The 25,286-nt window shown below is 43.6% G+C and overlaps 1 protein-coding gene across 1 annotated transcript in view; it reads right to left on the bottom strand.

Moving 5' to 3' along the window:
* Positions 1–16,725, bottom strand: part of LMO1 (LIM domain only 1) — a 61,920-nt gene extending 45,195 nt beyond the window's left edge. Inside the window, exon 1 of the mRNA XM_082485866.1 lies at positions 16,605–16,725. Coding sequence (XP_082341992.1) covers positions 16,605–16,626 — 22 coding nt within the window. The 5' untranslated portion in view covers positions 16,627–16,725. The remainder of the gene's footprint in view (positions 1–16,604) is intronic.
* Between the last annotated feature and the right edge of the window lie 8,561 nt (positions 16,726–25,286).

Genomic DNA, 25,286 nt, shown 5'->3' with positions numbered 1-25,286 from the left:
TGTAGCAGAGATCGGCTGGGGCTCCTGGACTCCTTTTTGTGAGCTTCACAGAGGAATGAAACTAAAGGGCAAGAGAATAAGACCTCAGTCCCCCTCCCATCAGTTACTTGCACCGCAAAACCTTTCAGTGGTGTTTTCATGAGATGAGGAAATTTGTACTTTGTGCTCGCAAAGTAGCTTTCCCACCCTCTACACCAAAAGGTAAGCTGAACGGCTTCTGTTTGAAAGCAGAATTCATGGCTTTGGTTTCAGGATCTAAACTACCACTTCTGAAAACAGTGATGCTTGAAGTTCATTTCCCCTCATCTCCCAGGTTCAGAATAGAAGCATTATTTCTCATTCACAAAAAAAGAAAGAGATGCCACAAGGAACAGTCGCATCCCGTTTAGGCTGTCATTTCTTAAAGCAGCAGCAATCCAAGAGCCGTGTCGCATAGCTAAGGTATAACAACCCGGTACGGAGCTAAAGCAGTTTGTTATTTTTTGTTGGCCGTCGGGAACGTACACACACTTCTGCAAGTCAAAAGTTTTGCTTTCAGAAAACTTGAAGCTTCTCAACTGCATGAGAAAGATGGGTAACCAGGGAGGGTACCTGCGTGATGGACACCACCAGTGGTTCTCTCAAGTGCGACAGAGACCTGAAGTGGCCAAGAACCAGCTCCACCCAAAAACTCCTCCTGATTGCTTCAGAATTTGTCGTTCTCCTTAGCATATACACACACAAGGCAGATTAAAAAAAGAAACGGTGTGCAGGGTGGAAGCACCATTACACAGTATTAAAATGTCACAGGTTTAAGCTCTGTGTTGGTTTAGTCATAAGTTACCAACAACCACTGATGGCAGACATAAAGCTTCCCTTAAATTATTAAGCATAAAACAGCAGACTGTAATATTTTGCTAAACCAGAGTACAGACACAGACAAAGATGTCATTTCAATATTTGAAACCAGCAAGTTTAATTTAAAATAAGAGCAAACCAATAAGCTCAGAAAATAGCAATGTGTGAGAGGAAAATTACACTGCTAGAGAAAAAAGTGGAAGGACTTAAGAAATTTATAAAAGTAATCTCCAAGTGGAAATTAGAAATCAACCCCTAGAAACAGAATAACACAAAAGAAATATTACTGTCCACTTTCTAAATCAATATAACACTGCTACACGACAGAATTACCATGGTAACTCAAGTAAAAAGAATAAAGCAATTCTTATTATTTCAAAATAAAATCACAGCCTGAAGCCCAGCTTTTATTACAACTGCTGATAGATCGCTGGCTTGTATTTATCTGAAATATTGCTTTTCAATCAGCTATTTTATGAATGTACAAATTTCACTGAGCAGCCCACTTAGACTGAATGCCTAAAAAACCCCAAAAAGACTAGTCAATGAATCGATTACACATATGCATACTTTTTTTTTAAAGGGAGCCTTATTATTTTTCTTTTTTACTCTATCCAAATTCAAAAGAGATAAGGGAATGAGCGAGAATAAGTTAAACCCCTGTTTAGTCCGACCTCCCTAAATTCCGACTTAGATTCCCTGGAAAAAAACAGTAATAAGGCAGAACAAAGAGGAATAACAGCCTCCCCTAAATACTGCAGCCCCTGCACAAGGACAGGGAATGCGTGTGCATCAGGGGGTGTGCGCACACACATAAGAAGAGACACATCTGTTCCCTCCTGATCAAAGGAAAAGAGAAAACCCTGTCTAAATACAAAGTTGCTCAAGGACATTTTGACTTGCCCTGCTGGGTACTTCAGACATTTAAAGCATTATTTGTACAGCTTGCAAAGTGCATCAAGCACAGGATACTCCTCTGTGTTGAAGCCGCGCTAAAGGCAGAGCTCAGTCAAGTTCCCCCGCACCTCCGCTGCTGGTGCCACCTTTTAAACACATTAGTGCAAGGAGAAAACCAGCAGGTTACCTTCTGCTCCCTCCCCCTGGACGTTCAAAAGAGCATCTATCAGGAACTGAAAGCCACAGTCCTCTTAAAAATAACAGCGCTCCTCCTCTGCCCCTGCCCCTCCAGTCCCTCCTTCCTCCGGTCACGGCAAACGTCCCTGGACCAGCCGGACACCGGACAGTCACGAGACCCGGGGCAGAGCTCCATGGGACCTTGGAGCAATCACACGGAGAACCAACACACCAGCTGGCTAAGAAGTTAAGGCACCATCTACCGAAAAAGGGACGCTAAGGAAGCGCCTGTAGACTGTCAGGATGTTTTACAGCACAGTCTTACCTCATTTCTCTGTCGCATGCATGAAACAGCAGAGGGGAACGCGACCGACACGTATAATCATGGCAGGAATCAGAGGGGGAACGTGACCAATGCTCATAATTATGGCTGAAAGATAGGCTAGTGAATGTTCTTCCTCAACAACCTGCCATTACTTGGACTGAACCCCAGGTACATAAAAAAATAAAATAAAAAATTGCCTACTGAGAGAGGATCGACACAACTTCCCCAACAACAGTCAAGGTGAGCAACTGTTGCAATAGCTCTCCGTCCTTCCCAGGAGATCCAGAAGTTATTTCTCCCTTATTCTGCGGAGCTGTGACCTCCAAACCCAGCATGGGGAAGCAGGCGAGGTAGGACTTGGCCCCAGAACTGTGCCGCAACAAGAGATGGCATTGCAGATCCCACCATCCTCTGTTGCCGGACAGGGCAGCACGGGCGGCACAGAGAGAAAGCAGACTGAGCAAATCTGGGACAACTTGCACAAAAGCCCACCCACGCCTCAGGGGGATCAGGCACACATCCCCCCCCCCCCGATACCCAGGCTTTAGTTCGAGGGAATGCTAACTTGGGGTACACAAATTCTTTAATACCGGCAAAAGGCTCCGAGAATGAAAAGGAGCAGCTCTATGCCAAGTATCATAGCTGGAAGTAAAGACAAATGCTGCGACGAGAGCAAAAAGCCACCTGCCAGCTGCCTTTTATATTAAAATATTTCAATTTTCTTAGAGCTGCTTAATTTCCCATCTCGCTCCAAGTCCAGAGGAACTTTGTGGGTTGCTAGTTTTGCCGTGCAGCCAGTGACATTGCTCATTATTTTTAAAATAGATTTAGAAGCTGTGATCACACTCAGCTCAATCTAAAAGTATGCACTGTCTTTTAGTGTAATGTGGTCCTTTGCTGTCTGCTGCAAATGGGTTTTAAAAGCAATGGTGGAAACAATGTGTGCTTAATCTGAACGTGGACTGCAGAGAGGTCACACACTCAAATATCCTGTTTTATGTGGTATCTGGTTGTATTTTAAAACACTCTTTCTAGAGACTTCAAGCCAGCTGAGGTCACAAACAATCATATACAGATTAGAAAAGGGAAGGAGCTGGGGGGAGCGCAGGGGGGCCTTGCCTGACATACTGAAATAGGACACTCTAAATTCCACTTAGTATTTCTTTAAAAGAAAAAATGGCTAAAGTACTAAGCTCCAGCGAAACAGTAAATACAGGGGTGGTTAAAGAGTTTTTATTTAAATAAAGTCTTGCCCCAGGAGATGGAGGGAGATTCTTGAAATATGGAGATAGGATTTTACATGTGCTAAAAGCATCAGTGTGACACTTTTTGGAGGAAAAAAAAAAAGGGGGGGGGGGAAAATACCTTCGTTGTTATACATGACAAAATAGCAACTAAATGTTTGCTTTGATCCCAGCGCATAAAGGGTGAAGCTTTTAGGCAAGGAGCGGCAGGTGATCTCAGCTCTTCTGCAAGTCCTAATGCTCCTAAAAGCCACTCTTCCAGTTTCTGTAATTGGGCATCAGTAGTTAATGTAGTATTGACTGCATTACATGCTCCTGTGCATCCTCTCACTAATGCCAATTGCATCACCTTGTACATTTACCATATTGCTTAGCCAATAGCTGTTAAAAGCAATCCAAATCATGAATCATATAGGAAACTTTTAGCAAGACACGACATCCAAAGGAGACAATTTACAGTTGAGTTAATCTGGGTACATTAGCGAGACATGGATTCAGGAAGACAGACCAATTTATGTTACTTTAGTTTTACCCTTTATTGCTTTGTATAGGCAAATGAATGGAAGGGCATGGAGTAAAAACAGATATAAAGGAGTCCTTTTCAAAACAGATCTCCATTCTGTGCAGACAGGTCAAAGGGTTTGAGACTGATGCTTGGTTCGGGCTTTCATAACCATAACAGGGTACTTACAGAAATCATTTTCCACAAAGGAGTATAAAGATAAATATATAATGGATTCTGAATGATGCTCGATACCCAGCCCCACTGCAAGTACATTAGGCAGAGACCAGGTTGCTCAACATTATCTAAGGCATGGCCTATCCACGAGTCACCTGCCATCAAGAGTGCCAGGAAGAGGCTTCACACAAGGTCCCAGGTAGGTAGGTCTGCTCACGAGCTCTTTCAGGTGGGAACCCAGGGCAGAAGGCGTTCTGCAAAACACGCCAAGGCTCACCGGCTCAAGCCAGTCCCCCACCCGTAGATCTCTACCACATCACTTGTCAATATACAGAAAGTATGACCTTCCCCTACCTACTCCACTCGAAGGGATTGCATCCTTTTGAAATGTGTACCCATCTCTCTGGAACAGAAGGAAACGATACAAGCATTAAAGAGGTATTGGTTAAACCACATCAGCTGCAAGGTAGAGCCAACCAGGAAACAAATTAGTAGCAAGTTCCCTCTGAAAAAGTACATTTTACGGAACGATTTCACACTGGATGCTTGACCAAAAGATGCATAGCAAATTGACATAGCACCTTTCTGCTTTTCTCATCAAGCTCAGTAGCACCAGGAAAATAGAGGAGATGGGGAAAAAAGGACAGCTGGGAAGTGTGCTGTCGCCTCATCTCTTATGGGTAGCGAGGAATTTGCAGTAATTTTGGAGGGGGAAGAAAAAAAAAAAAAAGAGCGGTAAAGGAAATTTAGGGGAAGAAACGGCTCATCAGCCAAAAACTTTACAAAGGAAAAACCGAACTGCATCCTTAAATATTGGATTCCAAAATACTGGAAACTCTGGTATTCTAAGCCTGGTTTAAAAAAAGATCATGACTCCCCTTTGAAAAGCTTCCAGAAGTCCCTTCGAAAGAGTTGCACATGCAGGGAAAATGCCAAAACAAAACATTTTCACTAGCTGATCAATTTAAACAGCTGTGGTAAAGCTGCAGCCACTGGCACCATCATTAACAATTTAAAGCATGGCTGCTTTTGTCTTCCTTCCCAGTTACATTCTCATTATGCCTTTTTATTTATTAGAAACACAGTCCTCCGGAATACATTTCTATATCTCAGATCCATAATAAACCAAGTAGGAACATCCCTGGCTTCCACTCAAATGGATGTTTGCATTGGCGAGAGGGTTAATTGTTTAATTCTGGTCCAAGTTCTCTGCAGTTCAGTCATGAATATGCAACAATCATCCACTTTTTCTTTAAGAAAAACTAGAACTGTTGAAATCAATAGTTTAAAAAGAAGGCAAGTATTACTTTCGCTGCCCAAATCACCCTTTCAGAGTTTGATTAGCATGCAGGGAACTCTGAACGCTGGCGTAAAGAATTCAGAAATGTTCAATGAAATTAAAAAACCCTCTGAATTTGGACAACAGCATCCATGATCTGCTTTGATGTGCAATGTATGAAGAAACTAGTTTGCAAGAACATTCACTGGAAAGGAGAGCTGAGCATCTGTTCGCACAGATAGCACCCAACATCGCGCTTGAAAACTTGGGCTCGGGAGTCATCCTGTTGGAGGACAGAGAAAACACACACACACACACTCTTACACACTGAGAATTAAGAAACAGTAGCTGCGGTGAATTGTTCTCAGACCATCTATAGGTTTAATTATGTTAATCTAATAGTGAACAACTTTCATTTTAAATCGCCCTTCCCTCCACCCCCGAGTCTTCAGTGAATAGGAGCTACATTCACTGAATAAATCATTCCCTGGCAACAGTTACGCACATTATTGAAGTCGGGGGCAGTGATTTCTATACGGTTTAAAACAATGTCTGTGTATTCTAAATGATGACAGTTCTGTCCAATTTTAAAAAGATATAGACCCATTAGAGTTTTATAGTTCAGCATTTAGCAGCATCTGCAGTGCCTTTTTTATTCTTACACCGCAACACTTAATGCTTGATACCATTATTCTGATTTTGAATTGATTTCAAGTAAAATACCTTATTTGCCATAAACTTTCACATTCTTTACTTAAGTAAGACTCCTCACAGACGCAATCAGTCATAATGCTAAAAGAACAGTTTGCCTTTAGCAGAAATGTAATAGTTCATGCTAATGACAGTGAAGCAAAACTTTGAACAGCAAGCACATTTGCAAAGAGAGTGAAACCATCTCTAAACACAAAGCCTGAAAACCTTAAGAAAGCCTCCAAATGAAATCAATTAATCCTCCAACCATGATAAATTTCTTAACCATTTAAGAAACATATTTCAGACTCTTCTGTGACCCTTTATCACCAGACCTAATGGATTACTTTATTAATAATGCACTGCTCTTAAAAGGAATTTTTCCGAAGATTCTACCATAAGAGAGCATTTTCGGAAAGGCTATGACAAACAGGCTGACATGTTCACATTGTATCTATTAAAGATAATAAAATTTAACACTAACTCCAAAGAAGACAAATTATGTTCTGCTGCCAGGGTATCAAGCATGCTTTCTACTGTATTAAACCAAAATTAGAGCAAACTAATTTCCAAGAGCCAGCTTCTTCTTTTGCCCTATTGCCCAAGTTGAAAAATGTTCCTACACTGTTTTAACGCTTGTTATGTCAACCAGACAACTATCCCATGTCTACCCAGACCCTTCAGCTATCTAGTGTGAGCAAACACTAAGAACTATTTGGTTGCCCGGCAGGAATACACCTATACAAAGTAGTTTGCTCCTGTTAGGCTTACTAACTTCTTTCATCTCTCTTCGTCCCATAGGGTAAGTTTTCATTAAATAGACATCTAGGTTACCAGTGCTCCAACGGCAGTACCTTCCATCTCTTGAAAAGGTTTAGGCGATTACTTTCCTATCTTGCGATTCTCTCACGCCTCTGTATTTGCCATTTCCAAGGGCATGGGGCAACTCTAGAACTCTAGAAAGACTACTTCTAGGACTACCTCTAGCTCCCCACTTGGTCAGCTTTGGAGAAAAAATTTTTTTTTTTTTTTTTCCTTTCCGGCCAACCTGAGTCTCATGGTTTATTCTGCTGCCAAGTGTGTTCTGGCCTTATTCAGATTGCTCCTGCTTTTACAACCTTCTGTCTGTTCTTCATAAATAGATTAATCCACTGCTGTACATTTGAGTCACAAAAAGACACTTTGTCATGAACTGAAGCCAGACCAAACCTCTGAAATTACACCAAGACCGCGTGCTTCAAGATCAAGCCCTCAGAAAAACAACAGGTAACCCAGCTAAATAGGTAAATACAGGGTCTCTGGAGACCTGAATCAAACATTCTTTGAATAAGCTGATGTCTGGGAAAATGTGTAGTGGTTCTTTACTCACGGGAAGCTAACCGACGATGGACCATGGAGAAGGTCCAAGGTAGAAGGGCATAGGAGATAAAAAGAAGGGGGAGAAGGGGGGTAGACGGAGAAATGGCAGCTTCAGGAATATTAGGCAACAGAAAAATTAAATTCCATGTCATGTGAGGAAAAAGCCACCGTGCCATTTCCCCTCCTCTCTCTTTGCATGATTCCTCAATTCCGTACGTGTGAGAAAGGTATGTTAAAAAGAAAATAAAAGATACCAGCAGCACATAGAACAACTCCTCTTCCTATATAGCACTATTTATATTAGGCTTTTGCACAATCTGTATGTGCCTTATTTTTGTGCACATAACAATTTTGATTAACAGAAGCAGATTGCCAGGACCCACCTTGCTGGAGGTAGATCTCTCTCTATATCCACCTACCTATCTATAGGTACCTCTGTACGGCAGCTGGCATACTCATTTGTGAAGCCAACCCACAGCTCTGGTGTCCTGGCTAGGGCGCTGTGGCACCATTCTTGTAACTGCCATTATACAATCAATTTCCCTGCTTTTTTAATTCCAAATGCTGCTTTTCTTTCCTTCTGTGCAGGGTAAGATGGGCTCTTACACAACAGGGAACCCAACTGCTGCTACTAATCCAGTTTCAAATTACCTAATATTCATTGCCCTAAATACCTCCCATCAACCTAAGACCCATTCTCCAACCCCAATGCACACAACCACTGAGTATCTGTATTTTTCTTTTCATTTTTAAAGGAACGATGGATTATATTTTTTTAAATTAAACCCAAGGTTTGTCTACCGCTACACGTTTAAAGGAGTCCTCTGATATATTATTTACTTGCCCTACTCTGGCCATCTATTTAATCAGAGTTCTGCTTGAAAACACAAAGGATCTGTGATTTGGGGTGCTACCATCTACACAAACATCGGGACAAACACACAGCTGATCAGTGTTTTTACAAGTGCACACACACTCAATAATTTGGTTGAAGGATACTATGTCTAGTTAACACAGTACAAGTTAGCTAAAAGGAAACTTTCACCCCCCGCACACATAACAAAGAGCCGTGATTTCTATTAGTGCATTTCATACCATACATGCTGATTACCAGGCTGTGCTTCATTGTTAGCAGAGATTACAGCTGGGATAAGCTGCAGCTTTTTCCTAATTGCTATTATGATGACTGAATTTTTGTTTTGTGTCAAGCATTATTCACACATTATACTCCAAAATTTGATCCCTCCATGATGCATTATTGATTCCATGCAGGCAATCATACTGCCGCCAATGTGAAGAATTAATTTGGGCTATTCGACTTGATTTGCATTGCTCCATCATAGCAGAACATAGTTCTGTAGGGAAACACAAATTGAAAAGGAAGATTTCACAAAATATGGAAAACGCTGCTGTCCTTTAAACGAGATGAGTCCTACACAGGGGAAAAAAAAAAAAAAAAAACAACAAAAAACCCCAAACCCAGCACAACACGTGTGGTCCAGATAGAAATAAGGTCAGTCAGCCAAATTCATCTTCATCAGAGGAAGGTTACAAGAGTAGCCTTATGCCTCTAATAAAGCAAACTAGCTTGCTTCAACTTATATTGCCAAAGAAAACAACTGAACACCTCTGAGAGCGACACTGCTTCAAAGCCTTTGAAACCCTGTTAGCTTCATTTGTTTTCCCAGCATAAGCAATACTCAACCACTTAGTGTGTCTTTTATCCACAGCCCGGTCAACTGCAAAGCTGATCTAGAAGATGTGTAACAGATGCTTCACATCTACTCCTTTTTTTAAAGTTCTACTGTGTTAACAAAGAAACTTATGAGATCTCAACAGAAATAAAGCCTGGGATTTATTTTACTTTTTTTTCCCGAATAAGATTATTTCACGGTTTTAGGATGCCAACTTAATTAGCACAGAATAAATTCAGAAGGGCAAGACAACTTACACGTGGGCCTGACCCCACACTGGTCAACTCTTAGTCAAAATTTGAGTGAATCTGCATACAAGAGGGCACTGACAATGATGTGCTTCTGCTTGGTCTCATATTTTAAAGGTGTAAAATCTTTGTGAAAAGTCCATTCATATTTTCTCATCGTCCCAAGTGCTTCACGTGAGAATGGAACAAAACCTCACATGCTACCCCAGAAAGCAGATTCAAATTCTACACCAGATTGATAATCGTAGAAATCAAACTTATAATGAGATAAAGACCTCAAAATGCTAGATGTAATACTGGGTAGTATTTCCCCCTCACCCTTTTTTGGGAGGCAAGGAGGGGAGAGAGCAAAGAGAAACTTCAGTAGAAGACCTTTGGTTAAAAGTGAGCATCCATCCATTATTTTCAATAGTCAAGCCTTCTTTCCTAATTATTCTCCGGTACAGTATTAATTCAGTTTTAAAATACCAGAAGACAGATATGGGTGGGAAAACCAAAATCATATCACTCCAACTTATTAGCACTGGGCAGCTTTCAGTACTATTCACGATACATGATTAGCACCAATCTGACACAGGAAAGCAAGTGACTTTGAAGTACAAGTTATTTTTCTCATAAATATTTTAAAAAGCAATACATATATTCAAGTAAAATCAATGCTACTGCCAAAATGCTCAACTTCCGATTTCTCCAAGCTCTTTACCTCCCTGTGAAAAGCTGTTTCCTTTCTACAGTCTTGCAAATATTCAGTAATTTCTTCTACTTCCAAATGACAACTACCTCTGACTTAGAGGCAAGAGGCAGCGCCATCGATGGAAATCCATCTGGATGGCTACAGAAGCGTTCTGCTCTGCCTCAGTTTTAGTCTTTGCTTTCAGTGTACAAGCTATGAGGAAAGACCTAAGCCTTAGAAAAACCTCATTAAAAAGTTGTGATTAGACTTACCACGTTCATCCTAGAAACTACTGGTGACTGAGCAGTTAAGTTGCACGCCTTGGCAGGCAACGTGCAAAAGGCGGCATCAGGTCATTCAAACTACTAACTAACACTGTCTATTATTCTTTACATCAAATCGTACCCCTTAGTCATCCCTGATAAGGACTAGTCAGCTTTAAAAAATAAGTATATGTGAAGTCCCAAAATAAGTCAGGCTCTCCTTCAGCTTCATTCATTAAATCGCCTCCCAAATGAACCTCCACTTCTGCCATTTAAAGAAGGGAGTAAATTCTTAGAATAAGGCAATGTTTTTTTGCTTATTAGCTTATTGTCACTATGTTTATAGCTATGAAGAAGAGCTGCGAGAAACAGATATTAAAGGCGCACATTAAAGACACCCAAATGACATGCAATGGAAAGGAAAGAAAATCTCAAAATTAGATTTACAATAAAAGCTGTTAAAATAAACAGGCTGAAATGGATATATTAGAGCAACCTGTAGAAAGAAAAATCCAAATAGATATAAAAAAAAAAAAAAACAAAATTAAGCTGTTTCTGCTATGTCCTTCAGCAGACAGAGCCTGGGGCAAACCCCTCTCGACTGGTTCGATCATGCCAGAGAAGAGATTAAAAAAAAAAATAAAATAAAGAGCAAGCATGCTTTTACCAACACAAGAGGAAAATATCAGAAGCTGAAAGCAGAGCACTCTGATATGCACAGCGCGCATCTGTTTCAAAACTATTTATTTCTACGTTAGCAGCACACAGAAGACACCAAGCACAGGCTTACACAATCTCAGCCCACCTACCGTCCTCCTTGTCCAGCACCATCATCTCCGCAATCAAGAAAAGTCCGGGGACAGATGCTTCTTCTCCAGCAGCCTCCGCTCAGGGGAGAAGAGAACAAGTCTCTGGGAACACAAATGAGCTACGGTACAGCTGATCGTCCTTTAGCAGCAAGTGAGCTCTAATTACCCAGTTGTCCAGCTTTTAACCTAGATTGCACTCAGTTAGAATTACACTCAGAAATAAAGCACTTTGCAGATACAAAAGCAGTCTCACCTACTTTTGTGCCTCAGAATTGCAAGGAACTAAAACTGCAATTTAGAAAGAAGGGGGATCAGAGCCGTTTCTTTGGTTCTCACCTTCTAAATGGCTCAATTTACACAGTATAATCTATTTTAATGTAATTGCATTTGATAGCTCATAACCCTGGCTGTTGCAACTACACAGCTTTCAACCTTATAAAGAGTTTTCCCTTTGGGTTTAAGCTGAATCTAAATCTAAAATTATATCCGGAGAGGGTGGAATACCTAAGCCTGGCTACTGCTGCCTCCGTCTCGCAATTTGTGAGCTTTGCACACTTGCTGTTGAATAAATGCACGCATTTCCCAGGGACCCCTCTCCTTGCGCTGCCAGGCTCTCCCGGCCAGCCGCAGCCTTCCCGGCTCAGCAGCACCACCTGCAGCCCGGCCCCGGCCCCGCCGCCCCGCAGGTGCCGCCGGCTCCTTCCCGGGCGCCGAGCCTCGGCGCGGCAGGGGGAAGCCCAGACACGGAGCTGCGTCTTGACACCGACGCGGTTCTCTTCGCCTTTATGAAGGCGCCGAGCCAAAGCTGGGCTGTCGTGCCAGATCTGCTCCCGTAAGAGCCCGGATTTCGTCCGGAACCGGCCGGTGGCGGCCACCCAAACTCTGCAGCGGGTGCCGGCGACCCGGGCTGCGTGGCACCAGCCCCGCTACTCACAGCTAGAGTTCACACATCCGTTGCGACCTAAAACTTGATACTAATCTTCCGTACAAACATTTGGGGTTTGTTTTCGCATGTACGTATTGGTTTCAGGGAATACTCTGGAGAATACAGCTCCATTTTCACTAGGTGGATGTTAAAATGAATTTAACAAATCAAATGCGGGACAAACCCTTACAGGTTTGCTCCACTTTTCAGAGATGCCACCAATGCCCAAATATAAAGTGACAAGTTTGGGGCCTGCGTCTTTTATGCTTCCTCTCGCAACTCGCAATCCTTATTCAGACAAGTCATCTGTTGTCTCCGATGGCACTCGTAAGGATTGCGGGATCAGACGCTTCGCTACCAAGATCAACAGCACCATTTCACTCCTCTCTGCCTTTTAATCCGAGAAAACATTTCATTCCCGCTTTAATGATACTCCTTCCTCCCCTTTACAACTGATACAACGGTACTCTGAAAAGCATGATAGCGGGCTCAAGTTATATATCCTTAATACCGATTTTTAATTAGATTCCTTATCCCCAGCTGAAGTGGCTTTTCCTTCCCCCTTCATTCAGAATACTTAATCCTAACAGTCCTTGAGCATATTTGATGTTAAATGTATCATTTTACATTGAATCGTTTTCATCTAGTACTTTGAACAACTCCTGTTTCCTAGTGATACTAGTTTGCAAGTGTTGAATATGTATTTTAGCGTGAGTGCAACCACCGTAAAGAATCATTTTATTTTAAGAAGTATCACAAGCTAAAAAGGAGGAGGCCTTTACCCCAAAGATTAAAGTCTAATAGTTAAAAGCATCAGTGCAAAAAGTAACAAAAACACCGGCTTTCTAAATTTGAGGCATTTTAATACTTCTGTTTAATGCTACTATTTGCCTCCTTTAGAGAATGATGAACTCCAAAAATGCTCCGTCTTTCTCTTTGCGTACTTTTCAACCCCATCACCTTCATAAAGGACAAACTTGCCCAAAATATATGGTACATTTAAGCTCGCATGATTTGGTAATTAGAAGAAAGGCAGATTTTTGACAAAGATGAGGTTAGCCATTGTCTATTGCAGCTGACTTGTGTGGCAGAGCAAACTAACAGACGTAACGCACTCGTAAAAAATACGCAGTACTGGATCAATGTAAGTTTTATTCCTTTACTGCTTCAGCACGTTATAGAAGCTGGATTACTCCCTTCGCAAATGGGTATTTTTAAACACTTTATCTGCTTACTCATTTCACACACCAACAATAAAAAAAGTTTTCTAACCCCCAACACATTTGTACAGCAATTAAAGTCAACTACAATTAACACAATCTGTTGGAATTAATCATGATACCTGATGTCAGTTTACTTTTTAAAGCAGAAATCTGGTCTTTGCGATCAAAACATTTATGTATTTGAGAAATATCTTAACTCTCATTATCCTGAAATTTATAAATGCGCTGCACGGTGCGTAGGTTGGCTTGCCCACAGCAGACTCAGCAGTGATTTACGCAGTGGAACTGACTAAAATGCAAGCCTTGAAGTTTCTCACTCTCAACCTTTCTCTTTTTTACCCCGTCTCTCTTCTCTCACTTCCTAACACTTCTTTTTGGGAAGACATTTGCCAAAGTTCCACTGTAAAATGGTATTTTCTAATATCAAGTCATGTTGCATCAGTCAAGTTATATTATGTCACTTCAAACACACAAAATGATGTTACCTCCCTGACATAACTTGACGTGATGCCACAACACATCAAGTCAAAAACATTATTATTGTTGTTATTTTTTCAGTCCGCCCCTTCATCCTCAACGATATCTGTACAGACCACAGAAAAGTATTATTGCACCTCTACTACTTCTCTCGGCACCACGGAGTGCTTTTGCCAAGGAAGCCCTTCACTCACAAAGCCGTATAGCGGTTATTAGACTTCACGGGTGATACTGGTGTCACGCTAGGGCTAGCACGTGCCCCTAAGGCACCGTTACAGCCCCGAGCCGAGGGCTAGAAGAGCGGGAGGCTTCCTCTGAGGCCGTGGCCATGGCCCAGCTTGCCAAGTAGCCCTCAGGGATGCAAAAGCAAGGAGCACATTGCAACCTCTACCTACTAGGCAGCCAGTGTCCTCCTTGCAACACACCAGGACTACCGGGAGGGGATGTTTCTGAAATCCTGCCTTCTCCATGCAGTAATAACTATGAATACCCCCACTGCTGACAGAGACCTCAAAAGCAGAAAACCCTTCCAAAAAACCCCGCGTGGCAAAACCTCTTAAAATCAAGGGGAGAACTGGATACTAGCCACATCGCCTGGATTTTTAGATGGCAGAAATCAGACCGGCCTCTGGAAAAAAAAAAAATAATAAAGAAGAGCCATTTACAGGAGTAAAACACCCATTTTTATTAACAAGCTCATTCAAGCTTGATTTCAAAAGAAATTGGTTTAGTTAGCAAAAGCTTCCATTTTAGTCCATTTGTAACCTACGCAGGTCCAGCATCCCCTTTTAACATTCACAGATGAGCGGGCAAGTGGAGCCCATTTGAATCAGGCAGAAAGAAACGTACCAAGGTAAAATAACCTCTTCATAAAAAGAGTTTCTTGTCTCAATCTCACCTCCTGTCCCCAATTTCTCCAGTGCGCTTTTAAAAGTGAGCATAATTTCTCCCCGAGCATAACTACTCCATCAAGAGCACAGAAGATTCCCAGGCATTACCGCAGTTTGTTGCTCTGATCTTCACATCCCTCTCATCAGGGGTTTGTTTCCTGCTTTACTCCTTTTTAAGTGCACCCTGTACTAATTTCCTCTTTACCTCTACCATCACCACCATTATTCCCTTTTATACAACCGCTCATGAGATCTCCTGGAAGGAGGCTGTTGAGAATCCGGATAATCAACAGTTCTAGTTTCATTTCCTTACACCACCATCACGCCGGCCCCGAGCTCCTTGTGTTTAATGAGTACGTCTGTGACACTTGAAAGAACCCAAATACCCCTATTAGGAAATCCTCTTCAGATCTCAGTTTTTCCTCCCTGCTCACCTGTGCCTCTCGCTTCTGCGATGGAGGCAGAATCCTGCTGTTAGCCCGTCAATCAGACTGAAACGGATACAGGTTGGCAGGCACCCTCTGACAGACAGTCACTGGGATTAAGACATCACCCAGTTATTGTTATTATCAAAGGGTATTAATGGAGATGTTAAAAGCCTTTCCTCCCTTTTCCTCTGACAGTCGAGCAAAATTCAGGGGACTCTCGCAATGTACATCACCCCTGAAAGCGAGGTCAAAGAGAAGCACAAACCTTGCTCCGCATATGTACACCCGTAAGAATTTACCCTCGCTTAATTCCTCTGTCATTACTTAACCCTTTTACCTTTGTGCACAGGGGTGAGGGATGAGAAAAGCCTTTCTACTGTTATCTTTCGCTGACCAGTTAGATAAGTTCATTCCCTCTTCTCCAACACACGCGCTTTTGACTGGAGCATTATAGACCCCATTAATAACACTACATCAGTTTACTTCAGAGGGCTTCAAGAAACCGGAGGAAGAAAAGACTCTGGGAGAGGGATTCTCGGCCCAGAGGCATGTGACGAGTCTGCAGCAAGCTCCCTCCCCACGCACCTCTCTGGGGCAGTGAGCATTTAACCTTGTAGTTGTCAGCGCTTCGGCCCCCTCCCACACAGCCGGATCGCACAAGCGAGCCCGTGATTTCGCGTCGTGCCCCATCTGACTCCGCGGTGTCGTGGCAGGCGGATTCTCACCTTTCTGAAGCAGAAACTCCAGATCAAAAGAAAAAGGGGGGTGGGGGGGTGGTAGAGAAACAGGAAAAAAACAGCAAAGGAAAGCATCTCCCAGTTGCCTCTTTAGCCTGGTATCCACTTTTCCGAGTTAAAGCCCCCCCCGCCAGCCCGACAGAGAGACATTTTATGGCAATTTACGCAATCACGTAAGACAGCACTGACTGCAATGGGAGCGCGGGGCGGCATTTCGGCACGCCACAGCCTCGGATGCCACCGAAGTTGGCCCGGTGGTGACACACGCTAAGGCCACCAGACCTGATGGCGGGCCCGGTGACAGGGCTGCAGGCGTCAGGCACTTCCCCGCTGGCCGCAGCACTCGCCGGGGCCGGGACGAGCCGCCGCCGGTGTCCCCAGGGCGGTCACCGCCGCGCCGCACCACACCGCACGGAGAGGACCGCCGGCCGGAGAGACCCCGCAGCGCCCGGCCTTGAAACGGGCGGCGGCAGCCCGCAGGGGGAGCGGCCCCGGGGGCGGCTGAGGGGGCACCGTCCCGGGCGCACTCGCCGGGCTCCGGCAGCCCTTTGTGAAGCGGCGGGTGAGGGGCTCCGCTACCCGCGGCACCGGCGGGGCGATGCGGGACAGGCCGGGCAGCGGCGCCCTGCCGCGGCGCAGCGAGCGGGGCAGCTCCTTCCCTGCCTCCCTCCCTCCCCGCCCGCCGCCTCCCGCGGCCGGGGCGCCCCGGCGGAGTTGGCGGCGGGTCCCCGCGCCCCGGTTCCCACCTACCGTCCTCCTTGTCCAGCACCATTGTCCCGGGCGCCGAGGGCGGCCGCCGCCGCTCCGGCTCCTTGGGGGGCTCCCCCTCCAGCCGCCGCCGCCGCGGCTCCGGGGGAGGCGAGGCGCCGCGCCGGGCCGGGGCCGGGGCGGGGAGCTGCCGAGGCGGGGGGAGCGGGGCAGCCGCCCCGGCGCTGCCCCGGGACGCGAGTTTGGAGCGGGGTTGCGGCGAGCTACGGTGGCGCTGGGCGCCGGAGAGCTGGAGCTGGGCTGATGCACCAGCCGCCTCGCCCCCGGCCCCGCCGCTGCAGCTCGAGTGCCAGTTTAGGGATTAAAAAAGAAGGGGGGAGGGGGGGGAGAGAGAAAAAAAGGTACGGGAGGAACAATATCGGGGGCTGGTTCCCCAGCTCCGTCCTTTCCCAACCTGCGCTGTCAAAAAATTGTCTTAATGTAATCGCGAACGATAGCTCACAACCTCTCCCCCCCCTTTGCTGTTGCTACTGCAAGAGCTTTCCAGGCTTCTAAAGTGCTTTTCTCTTGATTTCACTCTAAATCTAAAATTATATTCAAAGGAAGGGGGGTGGGAGGGAGGAAAGATGTGAACCTATCACTGAAAGCAAAAGCACTTGCCGCCTGCCTCTCTCACTCGCTCGCTCTCTCTCTCAATTTATGTGCTTTGCACTCTCTCCTGCTGCTGAATAAATGCACACATTTCCCAGGGACCCTCAGATTCCCCTGTTAATTAAATCAATTCATTATGCTCAGATCTGATTAGCAGCCCCTTCCCCCCCTCTTTGAATCAATTATTCAATACACAAACATAATTGCCTGTGCCAGAGGTGTCTAAGTATTAGCTTATTTAACTCCAAGGACACTAATTACCCCTAGGGCAAGGGAACTTTTCTCATTAATTCTGACAAAACACAAAAGCACAGTTAAAGTGTGTGTGTATATACGTGTGTGAGAGAGAAAATGGGGGAGCGTATAGCCGAGGAAGGGAGGCATTACTCTAACGCACGTGTTACTGTATAAATAAACTCAATTTTCTTTCTACCTTTGCATTAGATTATTCCTCACATCTCCCCTTCACTAAACTCGCCCCGTCTGCCCCCCCCCCCCCCCTTTTTTTTTTTTAAAGTAAGGAGCAGATCAGCATTGCAACGGTGGCAGTTCTGGAGTGAAAGTGCTTGAGACCAAATCCAAAAAGAAAAACTGACGGGAAACAAAGCAGAATTGGCAAAGAGTTTTGTTTACCAAGGCAGAAAACTCTGTGGCAGACAATCTTCTGTACTTTAAAAACCTGTGAAAGCAGTGGCCCTCTGAAGCAGCAGGTAAGATGATACATAATCTAGTATGTACTGGGAACAGTTCTGAATTGTTTACCATTGGAATTAATGTCAGTGCCCACTATTAATGTACTTGCTTCCTACATTTACCATAATGGGCTTGACCATTAGCTGAAGGTGGAACTCTATAAAGAGCCTAGGCAAGACAGATGCAAACCGAGATCGACCATCGTTGTACTATCTGAGACATATGACTTCTGACTGGCGTGTTACCCAAATTTTACCTCTGCATGAACCCCCTTTAAATAAAAATAGTGTAAGAAAAAAGAAGTAGTAATTGATTCCCACAAATTAGTTTTTTTTGCTTTCTAAAGACCTGTATTGTTCATGTCCTCAATGTGCACAGAAGTATTGAAGATTTTCTTTTTGTTTCCTTAGGCAATGCATGAGCTGATCCATTAATCCATTTGGCTTTATATATCAGGAAACTAATATTAGCTCAGCTCATCTATTAGCTTTTATTTAGGTCCCCTCATGTTGCCTTTTTTTGGACTTTTGTTCAGGCTGGTTCCCCTTGAGGGGAGACAGACAATTTTTGACAGATTTCCGGGGAGAAAGTGCTGCACAACATCTCATGGGAACTATCCCCTCCCCAATTCCCCATCCTCACCTTCACCCATCTCAAGACAGCCATGATTAAACTTGCTTGTTTGGCAACTCTACCCACTCTAAACCGCACGTTGTACGCATCACTTAAAGCCAAGGGGGAGAAAACCCCCACAAACACTTCCTCTTCTCCCCCACCAAAACCCCACCCTGTAGCTAAGCTTGAGCTTGCTTGGCAACAAACTTACTGAGCTACATTCATTTTTTCCAAGCATAAATATGACTGGGAACACAAAGTTGTGTTTCATTAGTGCAGTATTTTTTCTGTGAGTACACACATAGAAGGAGAAAAATGCCTTCAGCTTTGTAACACAACAAACTCTGTTAATTCTCTGGTCTGTAATTTCCCCTATATGGCACATACTGCACCCACAGGAACTTGGTCCATCTAACTCAATGAATCTTTTTTTTTTTTTTTTTTTTTTTACCTCTGAAAGAACACAGTAGCACTTGACAAATACCGACCCTGGCAAACATCACGCACCGACTCATTTCTGAGCGTACTTTTGGTCCTTGAGCCCATTCCTTTTCTCACTGTGGCCAAAGAGACTTTTGGGTGCAAAGCCAGAACCTCAGGATCTTACTATGCAAGTCTTGAACCTTAATTCCAAGTTTGCTACAGGGGTGACGCAGTTTCACCTAAACACAGACTTACTGAGTAGCGTTGGGATGCCAAAGGTAGAACAGGAAGAAACTGAGGAAACAGATGTTGACTTCGGTATCGTGCTTAGGAAGCGATGTTCACACTTGAGCTGAGAGAGATGTGGTCACTGGAGATGAAAAAGAAAGAGGTGGAGGGAAAAAGCAAGAGACAAATTTGCACATGTGCATGCGCATGAGGGAGCATCACACAAGGGGAGAAAAATAATGCAAAAAAGTACAAACCCCAAACATCCTGAACACACACCCTGCAGTTTGAACAGTCTGCTGTAATCCTACAGTCCCAGTTCTGGGGATTTTTAGGTTTACAGCTTTAATAAGATGAAGGGATGGACCCCAGTGTAAAGGTCCCCACTTTAGGTAAATGACTTTTTTACAGTGTGGTGAAGCACTGTTCTGCATGGTTTTCAATTATATCTGTTCAGCGAGTCATTTCAGAGAAGTGAGCGAGTTTCAGTAATTTTTGAGCCTCCTTCACCCAGTAGACTGGAAATCTCATACAAAGAATTTTACCACGCTTATTTTTCAGTACCTCGACACTAGAGAGGAACAGCTAGATCACTCCCTCGAAAAGCGCTATCGTAGGTAATGGGCACCGTAACGAGTGACTGGGAAAACTTGACACAGATCAGCGGCAGAACTGGGAATAAGCCTCAGTTCCCCAAGCCTCCGTTCTCTGGAGCAAAGCACTAAAGCAGCTCGCTGCCGGAGGAGGACCAGGCAACACCGTCGCCGCGGTGCCAGTTTATCATTAACGTGCTCTGGTATTCATTCAATTATGGTACCTTACACACGCCCTGTCTAGGCAGTACTGAGAGTCATCATGCTCAATACTGCAGAAACTACAGATAAAAGCGAACAGCTGTGCTCTGCCTGAGAAGGCTTCTGGTCTAATACTAATTCCTGATATTCCTGGTGTGGGAGGGAAGAGGCACACAGGAATAAAACCACCTATGTGCTGCAGGAAGGGCTCAGACCTCTGGGTCTAACCTGAGGTCCTTGTTCACCAGTGGCTCTTACTTTTCTTTCTAGACTTGAACACAAGCAAGAGAAAATGAAGTTTCTTAACCACCACGTGCTGTTCTTATTAAATTGCAAAGGAAGTCTGCAATACACTTAAGTCAAGCCTTTAGCAGACCCGTGAGGTTTCATATTATCCTATGCTTGAATGAGGCAGATGACTGGAGCAAAAACCAGCTAATGACATAAAAGCATTCTTCTACTTTCAGTCTCTCTTAATTAAGGAGTTGGTTAATGTTTCAGTGTTGGGAATTATAAAGCTTCATCAGGGAGGTTAATATGTTTTTTATTTTATGTTTCAGCTGACAGGAGGAAAAAAAAAATAAATCAAAACCAAAAAAAGGAGAGAGGGGTGATTAGGTCATATGCCAGTCAATCCCACAGTGAAGGCAGTATCAGGCCATACCAAAGACCACTGCTGCACACGGTGAATTCAGCGGCTATTTCCAAAGTCAGATTTCTGAGCAGATGAGACTTTTGTCTGCCAGTTTAGACACATGGGATTTATTTCTTGAATTCACACAAATAACCAATACAATTTGCACAGTTCTATGCTAGATTAGCTACAAAAGATCTCTATGTTATTACCCATTTCAGAATCACTTGCACCTACCTTGCTAGTGTCAGAACGGAGTGACCACGGGCCTGACCTTATACCGCAATTCAGCAGTCCGGTAAAGGAGGAAAATCACAAGTGCTCTAAAAAGTTATGTTCACACAGAACATGGGCTGCAGTTCAAAAGACCACTTAAATACATACCTGAGATCTGCAGACCTCAGTTATATCTAAACTCCTACTTGATTTACTTAACTTCTCTGCCTATACATTGTAAAAATTAATCACTTGATTCTGTTACTATGTTTTCCGTGAAATGAATGTTAAATATTTTCATAAATATAGCCTATTTTTTAAAAAAGAAAATAGTGTGTTAAGAATACAGCATTTCCTTTGATAGAAGGAAAATGGCAAAGCTTCAAAAATAGTACCTCTAGAGAATGAGTTCTTTACCAGCGTGATATAAGGCGAGCACTTTAAGCCATTAGGCTTTACAATCTGTAATGACCTTTTAGAGAAATTTACAGCTGATAAATTAGTTATTCAGAAGTTTTGCTGCTGCTCTCCATAGCACAAAGTTAAAAAGATTTTTTTTTCAAAAATAAAAGTAGCGAGACCTAAATACTTAGTCTGCTTCTTGTTTCATAAGACATTTAACAGGCAGATACTGCCCCTCCAGAAGAGCTCAGCTGCAATGAACTCCATAAAGTTTCTTTCTCCATGAAAAAGCGATATCAGAAAGGGTTTGTGATCACGTATAAACTACTGGAAGATGAGGTTGGGTTTGACATTTTGCAGATCAACTACTGTCTCCCCGGTACTAATACATCTGGGGAGAAGGGCAAGTCTAAGGCAGAGGAATTTATGACCCAAGTGAATGGCTTTAGAGCAGGCCCAGCCTGCCTTCCCCTGGGCTCCAGGGAAAGCATACTTGGAGGAGATACATCTTTTCCAGGAGATGCCTCCTTTCTCTACTTCTTGAAACTTTCCCAGGCTTAAGCGAGACACGTTCTTCCACTTGTATGGTGAATCAGTTCTCAACAGTGATGTAAAATTTCAATTTATACTGAAGTTGAGCCAAAGTTCAAGAATGCACCTTTAGCCCATCCTCTCTGAGCAAGTCAGCGCATGGACTCTGACTCTGCCACCTCTTCACGCACCAGTATCTGTGCAGAGTTTCCAGAATCCTTTAAAGTAAATGGAAAAGAAGCCTTATAAGACCCTGCAAAACACCCAACACACTCCTTCCACCCCCCACCCCCAAACCTTATGAGTAAATTCTGGTGACAGTGTTTCTATAACATCTCTCACTTTCATTTGCATCAATGATCAACTTTTTTGTATATCCTTCTCTACTTCAAAGTTCATTGATACTGCAGTGTTTTCTTGCAGATAGTCCTGCCTTTTATTTCTCACCTTGGTGGGTGCCGTAGGTAGACCTGAAAGACAAATCTGGCATCCACATATCTGCCTCAGTTGTTTTATGGAGGAATCCAGTGAGACAGTGCCTGGTTCTGGATTGACACATGGAGCTCTCGGGCTTGCTGCCACATCCACTGTTCCGATCACAGCTTATTGCTCCCAGCCTGATGTCAGGCAGAGACTAGTCAGATGCGAGATGGGTGAACAGAGGCTGAGCCCCAGAGCTGGCTCTTCATAATCTGTTACTATCAGTTCTTCTTTATACCGCAGCAGCACACAGGGGTTCCAGTCATGGAACTAGACCATAACATATATTCCAAAAATTCCAGTGCCTTTCTTCAAAAAGGTACTTTCTTTTCTCAGTGTCTTGCTGCTGAAGAGACCAGGCAGAATTGACACAGAATAGTCAGAGGTAGGAAATACAGTAATTGAAAAGACAAAACACAATTTCAGGCTCATGTTGCTTTGTGATGACAATATCAAAGATGCTGCCAGTGTCCCCTGTGTTTTGTGGTTCCCTCTGACTTTACTTGGCATGGGTGACACTTGCCGGGTCTTCGTAGCATCACGCTAACAATGTATCATCTAAAAATGTCGACTCCATAGGAAAATGGCTGCTGGCACAATAGCAGTAGGTGCACACAAAGGATATGGCATGGCTGCTGAACACACAACAGAGGAATTCCAGCTATTCCTATGTCACAAGCCAGTCAGGGTCTGTTGCACTGGACTATGTTTTGCACATGATTTCATCAGCATCCAGTTCAGTCTGAATCTAACAGTGATAAGCTTCTTGATCCATTAACATGTGAGAGGGGAAAACACATCCACAAACCAGAGATGAATATTTTACTTTTTTTTTTTTTTTAAATAAACCCGTCCTGTAAAATTACAAGATTTTTTTTCCCAATCCAAATGCAGAAAGAAGTTCAATGAAGATGAAAGTTACTGAAGATCTTCTGATAAAAGCAGGCAGGTGGAGGGTCTAATGAAGGCATGCACTACAGTCCACATCTTGCCAACATTTCTTAATGAATAATACGTGCACTCAGATGAGAATAATATTGATTGAGGTCTGCAGGGAAAATTCTCTAGGAAAAATTTTTATTCTAGGAGCAGAGTCCTTTTTGTAAGATTTTGATCTTTTCCTGCTGCAACCTTTCTCCTCCCCTCTCTTTGTGCTACCCAAAGCAACTGACAGCCAAAAAATGAAAAGCCTGCCCTGCATCTAATGTATCTATCAGATCCAGAAAGAAATTTATATACCGGTACTAAGAATGGCTGCACCATTCTCCTTAGCTGGTAGAGGGCACAGCAGTGTGTAATTAGGACTGGATTACTTTACTCAGAACTGGAGCAGAGAGCAGATGTCATGCATTAATATTGGCATTTGATTCCACACACTTTCTCTGCCATGTTTGCAAAAACAATTTGCCTTCCTATCTTGGATCTTGCCTTGCGTTTACCCTCAGGTTGCTATAATGCAAACAAAAAGCCACCAGTGGCAATACATGTAGAGGGACAGGCCCATACAGAGTGGGTAGAGTTTGTGATTTAATTCCTAACATAAAATATCAAGTTATTTTACATAAAATATCAAGTTATTTTCTGATTACGTTGATTAGATTAACATAGCCGGTATATTCTACTAGACGCCAGCTCAGACACAAGAGGTCGTGACATTATAATGCATTTGTTAACATAAGCCGACAGTAAAGAAAGTAAATACACCTTATTCCAAATTAACGTTATCAGACACTATCTGTAGAACATACGAGAGATGCATCTCCTTTCTCAAACATAAGCCAACCTTTTCCTCACCTGTTTTTCCACACAGGGGACTTCAGTTTTGATTTTGCTCCAGTTCAATTCATATACAGAATCCTTCCAGAGGGCCTACAACAAAATTTTTAACATGCTGTTAAAAATATTGGCCCCAGTTCTGAACTGCAGCCAGCTTGCATTTGATAGCAGCTTTATGGCTGCAGCTGGGTTCTGGAGGTTTCTTAGGAGGAAAAGATGATCTGCCTTAATTTAGGAGCATCCAGAGGCTGATTACAATGGTTTATACTACAGCATCCCAGAATATACTGGGCAGCATGCAGCCCAGCAGAGTGACAAACTCTAGCTTCATATATACGGATGCAACCCAAAGAGAGTAACCACTGAAACTCTGTTGCAGTAGAACGTTTGGCTTCAAGACGCACTGTTTGCTTTGCTTAGTGATGGAGGATGCACGTCAGACCCAGACCTGTAACACCAGCAACACCCATTTGCAGGTGGCAACACCCGTTTGTATCATGCAGGGCTTCACCTATACAGATGCTTTGGGAATAACACCGAACTCTATCCAGACCTATGTAACCCCACCTCTACTGCCCTCTCTTCTCTTGTGATGCCAGCCGCTGGGGAAGGGGGGGTTGTGTGATTGCAATAACAGAGTCACAGCTCTGACACCGACAGATTTTGTGCTTGTAGGCCACTGAGTCCATTCACCATGGAAAATTGTCCCTTTTTTTGCCTACTCCCTGTACACCATGGTGTTAACTCCCCTAGTCCTAAAGGAGGGCTATATGTTGGATACTTTAACAAAATGATGAATTACCTTACCAAATTAGGAAAAGACTGCTGAAATCGGATGGGCAGGGCCACATTCTTCTAGTCCATGAGCAAATGATAGAAGTGCAAGAACTGCTACCCTAAAACAAGAAAATAACTGGAGGAAAAAGGTAGTGGTTGCCACAGTTCTTTTTAAGCAGGTGAGAAACTCAGTCTGAAAGCTGTAAAGATAACTACAGAAATGATATCATTCTCTCAGTGAGAGCTAGAAAAGCTTCTCTGCTCACAGGGAGGTCAAGAAGTGAGAGCCCAGTGGATCATTTGTTGCGTTTTTAATGCTTCATGGCTCAGGGTCAGTCAGAAATCCCTATCCCTAAGGTCATGGTTAGGGCAGTCTGGAAAACAATCTTGTTTCTTCTCTGTTACCGGCAAGGCCTTGCTCAGGCTCTGCTATTTCTCTCTCTCACAGCAGATTATTACAGCCCACTCCTCCTGCTTATCACGCTATGGTTAAATTCACCCTAG

This window comes from Vanellus vanellus (genome assembly GCF_965231255.1).
Source record: "Vanellus vanellus genome assembly, chromosome: 6".
In the NCBI taxonomy this organism is placed as follows: Eukaryota; Metazoa; Chordata; class Aves; order Charadriiformes; family Charadriidae; genus Vanellus; species Vanellus vanellus.
The sequence above is the reverse complement of the archived record's forward strand: the minus strand, read 5'-3'. Positions and strand labels throughout refer to the sequence as shown.